Source organism: Cinclus cinclus, chromosome 2 (genome assembly GCF_963662255.1).
Source record: "Cinclus cinclus chromosome 2, bCinCin1.1, whole genome shotgun sequence".
NCBI lineage: Eukaryota > Metazoa > Chordata > Aves > Passeriformes > Cinclidae > Cinclus > Cinclus cinclus.
The window spans coordinates 116,752,668-116,757,584 of NC_085047.1; the positions used below are offsets into that span (position 1 = coordinate 116,752,668).

General features: G+C 55.0%; 1 protein-coding gene across 1 annotated transcript; it reads left to right on the forward strand.

Moving 5' to 3' along the window:
• The first annotated feature begins 793 nt into the window (after nt 1–793).
• Nucleotides 794–3,476, forward strand: ATP5PO (ATP synthase peripheral stalk subunit OSCP). The gene is made up of 7 exons (XM_062515245.1): nt 794–860; nt 1,016–1,066; nt 1,400–1,510; nt 2,036–2,165; nt 2,278–2,390; nt 2,895–2,981; nt 3,295–3,476. Exons 1-7 carry the CDS (start codon nt 831–833, stop codon nt 3,406–3,408), a joined length of 636 nt encoding a protein of 211 aa, XP_062371229.1. The 5' UTR covers nt 794–830; the 3' UTR covers nt 3,409–3,476.
• The last annotated feature ends 1,441 nt before the right edge of the window (nt 3,477–4,917 follow it).

Below are 4,917 nucleotides of genomic sequence, written 5' to 3' on the forward strand. Positions count from 1 at the left end.
ATAGAGGGACAGGTGGGGCTGAGGCAGGTGCAGCTCCTGGAGATCCATGGAGGAGCTGAGATCCACCTGTAACCCCTGGAGATCCATGGAGGAGCCCACGCCAGAGAAGGGAAATTCCACCCTGGAGCAGCTCCTGGCAGGAATGTGAGGCCCTGCGGAGAGAGGAGCCCACACTGGAGCCGGTTTGCTGGCAGGATTTGGGATCCCATAGGAAAAGGGACCCACACTGGAGCAGCCTGATCCTGACAAACTGATCCTATGGGAAGTACCCAGACTGGAGAAGTCCATGGAGGACACCAGGGCACAGGGACACTGGGGCCACCGTGGGGCAGGGACACAAGGGGGATAGGGACACTGACAGTGACACTGAGGGCACAAGGGATGCTGATGGTGGCATTGTGGGCACAGGGACTCTGTGGGTACAGGGACACTGGGTGCACAGGGATACTGCGGGCACAGAGATAACAGGACCCCGCAGGGACTGTACAGGGACACCATAGGGACACAGAGACCCCACAGGGACCCCACAGGGACATCACAGGGACACTGGTGGCACAGGGACAGTGGCGGCACAGGGACATCACAGGGACCTTGGTGGCACAGGGATACCAGGGACACCGTAGGCACAGGGACAGTGGCGGCACAGAGACCTCGGGGGAGCTGCGCTGCCCAAATGGCCCGGCAGGGGGCGAGCGGCTCGAGGGCGCCACCCCGCGGAACTACAGCTCCCAGCGTGCCCCGCGGCAGGAGGGGCCTCTAACTGCGCTGATGTGGGCGTGGCCCCGCCGCGCCTGCGCAGTGCGCGGTGACCCTGGGGGCGGCCGGGAAAGATGGCGGCGGCAGCCGGGCTCGTCTTGAAGGTGAAATTGGGGGGCGGCGGGGCCTGGCTGGTTTTGGTGGGGAACAGCGTTGTCTCCTGCTCTCCAGTCCCGCGCGGGAAGTCTTCCCCTTCCTCCCGATCCTCTAGGGTTGTACCGACCCCGCCATTCTTCTTCTTATTCCTCCCCCCCAACAGGTGCGGCAGCTGAGTACGACGGCAGCGAGACCGGCGTCCAAGCTGGTCAAGGTGACGGGGCAGGGGCATTGTCCAAGGGGCGGGAGGGTCTCCAAGATGGTGAAGATAAGGCGGCAGGGGGTGTCCTGAAGGGGTCCGGAGGGGTCTCCAAGCTGGTCGAGGTGAGGTCAAGAACGTCCTTAGGCCGGTCAAAGGGGGTGTCCTCTCCAGGCTGAGAAGACAGGGCTCAGGGTGGGAGGGCGGGGGGTTGTGAGGGGCTCAGGGCGGGTGTCCGAGATGGTCACGGTGCGGGGAGGGTGCAGGGGGGGCTCCCGGCTGACCAAGGCGAAGGGCTGGGGGTCTCTGCCCCGGTTCCCCGCTCATCGACTGCCCTTGCTCCCACAGCCTCCCATCCAGGTGTACGGGCTGGAAGGACGCTATGCCACCGCCCTCTACTCGGCAGCCAGCAAGCAGAAGAAGCTGGAGCAGGTGGAGAAGGAGCTGACCCGGGTGTGGGTAAGGTGTTGCACACCTGGGCCTCCCGGGGCTGGGAGCGGGGGGGGGGGGGTTCCCTGCTGTTCCTCAGTAGGGAGGGGGCTGGGCTCCTGTCACTGTGAGACTCCCAGCCTGCTGACACCAGTACTGCCTGTCTGTGGTCCTGGTGTTTAAATGGGATATTGGGAAGGAATTGTTCCCTGGGAGGGTGGGGAGGCACTGGCACAGGGTGCCCAGAGCAACTGTGGCTGCTCCAGCCTTGGCAGTGTCCAAGGCCAGGTTGGTTAGGGCTTGGAGCAGTCTGGGGAAAATGGATGGTGTCCCTGGCCATGGCAGGGGGTCTAGGTCCATCTAATCTTTAAGGTCCTTTCCAGTCGAAACCATTCCTTGATTCTCCAGCTGGAGCTGCCATTTCGCTTCCATCAGCTGCAAAGCTCTTTCTTCTCATTCCAGAAATGCAATTGTTGCTTGCCTTGGCTGCTCCAGGTGGGCCTTGTGGTGCCAAGAAAATCAGTTTGTTTATCACATCCTTGTGTATCCCCTCAGAGCCTCCTAAAGGACCCCAAGCTGTCCAGTGTGGTGATGAACCCTCACACCAAGAGCTCAGTGAAACAAAAAGCTGTGAATGACGCCCTGGCAAGAGAGAAGATGTCCCCAATCACCGTCAACCTGATGAGTGAGTGACCTCTTGGCTTCAGGAGACCATCCCAGCAGTGCTGTGCATTGGAATTGCTGCTGGGTTCTGCCTCTGGTGTGGTTTAACCCCTCGATGTGTGGCTGTTTTGCAGATCTGCTGGCTGAGAACGGCCGCCTGCGTTACACCCCAGGCATCGTCTCTGCCTTCGGGAAGATCATGAGCGCCTTCCGAGGGGAGGTGGTGTGCACGGTCACCACGGCTCAGGTGCGCTGGCATCCTTCCTCTGTGGAAGGATCAAGGCAGCAGGAGTGGGAGAAAAGACAAACCTCTCCCAGTTAATGTGCTCTGTGATGGAAGTACTTGTTGTGACAGCGGTGGGGACGTGTCTCACCTCTGCCAAGCTGAGCAAATTGCTGCAAAGCAGGGATTGATATCCAGCAGTTCCTGGTCCAGAATGGAAACTCTTCATCCACTGCAGCTCAGCAGCTCACGGTTTTCCTTCCAGTGTGTGAGCCCTGACAGAAGTCAGGCTGGTCTGCACACAGAGCTGCCCCTGTTCTTCTTTCAGACAGGAAAACGTTTGATGAAATCGGGAGGGCACAATGTGGTTGTTGTTCCTGTGCTGTCCTTGGGTTGTCTCTGTTGTAGGATGCTGCTCTCCTGGTGAAAGTATCTTCTAAGAGATCTGAGGAGAAAATGTGGGTTCTCATTATATTGTTTTGGGTATTTTTAAGTCCTTCATTTTCCTTTTCTTTTGTTCTTTTTCAGCCCTTGGATGAGGCCAACCTCACTGAACTGAAAAGTACTCTGAATGGGTTCTTGGCTAAAGGAGAGGTGTTGAAGCTGGAGACTAAGGTCTGGAATTTTGACTTACACATAAATGTCACTACGTTCATGTTAAGGGTTTCTGTGTCTTTGAATTTTGCAAAAAAAAAAAATTAAAATATTGAGTCCTGTTGTTTTGTTAAATAGTTCTTTGCTTTCTTGTAGACATGATGATGTTTTAATTTCTAAAATTTTCACTTTGGAATGCAATGACCACAAAGTTATCTCAAAAAATGCCCTTTGAAAAGCTTTATTTTGTTTTTTTTTTTTGCTAGTGTATAACTTGTATCCTGTGGTAACAAACTTCTGCTAATCAACTTTCTGTTCAATGTCCCTTCCTTAGACTGATCCATCGATCCTTGGTGGCATGATTGTCAATATCGGGGAGAAGTATGTGGACATGTCAACAAGGTCCAAGATCCAGAAACTCACCAAAATCATGAGAGAGACTGTCTAGAGAGCTGTCCTGGTTGTTCCCAGGGAAACCTGTCACATGGAAACAATAAAATTCTTCCTTCTTGTGAAGATAGTGCTGAGTGTTTTTGGTTGGGGAAGCACAGCCCTGAGGGAGGAAGATGCTGAAGCTGTCCTGAGTTTCTGTAGCTGAACAATCGTGGCATAGCTTGAAAATGTGGCTTACCCTGATTGCTGGGCAACGTTGATGGGAAGGACATGGAAAGACCACTGAGCAAGCTGATAAATGGCGTCAGTGCTGTGGAGGGTCTGCCAGGCTCCCCAGAAAACTCAGGGGCTTGGTTTGGACTGCCCAGTCCAAGAAAGGGGTTGACAGGAAATGGCCTGAAGTTGCACCAGGGGAGGTTCAGAACAGTGATTAGAAAATCAGTCTCCTGAAGAGCGGTCAGGCCTTGGGATGAGCTGCCCAGGGAGCTTTGGAGTCAATGTCTGTGGGAGTGCTCAGGAGCAGTCTGGATGGGGCTCTTGGGACATGGCTTGAGGTGATGATGGCACTGGATGATCCTGAAAGTCTCTTCCAACCTTGGTGAGTCCATGACCCACCTGAGTGTTTGGGATGGGATGTTCCCCCATTTCTTCTGTCCCCAGGGACTACCAAGTGGCTCCCCCTCTCTTGCCCAGTGCCCAAGAGCAGGGAGTCCCTAGGCCAGCGTTCCTCTCCGTGGCAGCAGCAGGAGGGAAGTGTGAGGACTTCTGCAGCCCTGAGAGAGGGGAAGGCAGGAATTCTATTTTCTTTTCTGCACCAAAGGAGACTCCTGCAATGGGAAAAGGAATTGCTCTTGGTGGAGCTGCCCTGCAGGGCTCCAGCCCAGACAAGAGGCCTGGAGAAGAGGATAGTGAGCTAGACCAAGAGGTGTGTGAATGGGACCAGTGTGGCTGGAGAGGACAATGAGGGGGAAGGCAACACCAAGCCAGAGCTTTCCCAGTGGGATGGTGAGGAAGTCACCAGTTACCACAAAGTCTCTGACTGGGAAGAATACTTGGAGCAAGATCTGTCCCAAGGAGAAGTCAGCAGCTCCCAGGATCCCTTGGACTGGGAAGAGCACATCAAGCAAGGGCTGTCCCAAGGAGATGTCATCAGCTGTGAAGAACTTTCCAGCTGGGAAGAATCCATCAACTAAGATGTGTCCAGAGGGAATGGCAGCAGAGTCTCAGAACATTCCAGCTGGGAAAACTGCAAAAAATTGCTGAATTTTCTAATAGAGGTTGTAAGGCAGAAGAAAAGAGTCTCCAGATATTATTTCTTGTCTTTTAGAGGCTCTTGTCCTGTCCCTTGTTGTTGGGAAGGAGAGAGGAGAGGGAACAGAGGGGGATGGAGGGAGGGATGGACAGGGAAGGGAGGAGAAAGGAGGGAGAGGAAGGAAGACAGAAGGGAAGGGAGAAGGGGGAGAGAGTGAGGCAGGAGCAGGCTGGGAAGTAGGGAAAAAGGATGGGGAGAGGGGGAACGAGGGAGGCACGCAGGGAAGGAGGATGGGAATGAGGGAAAGGATCC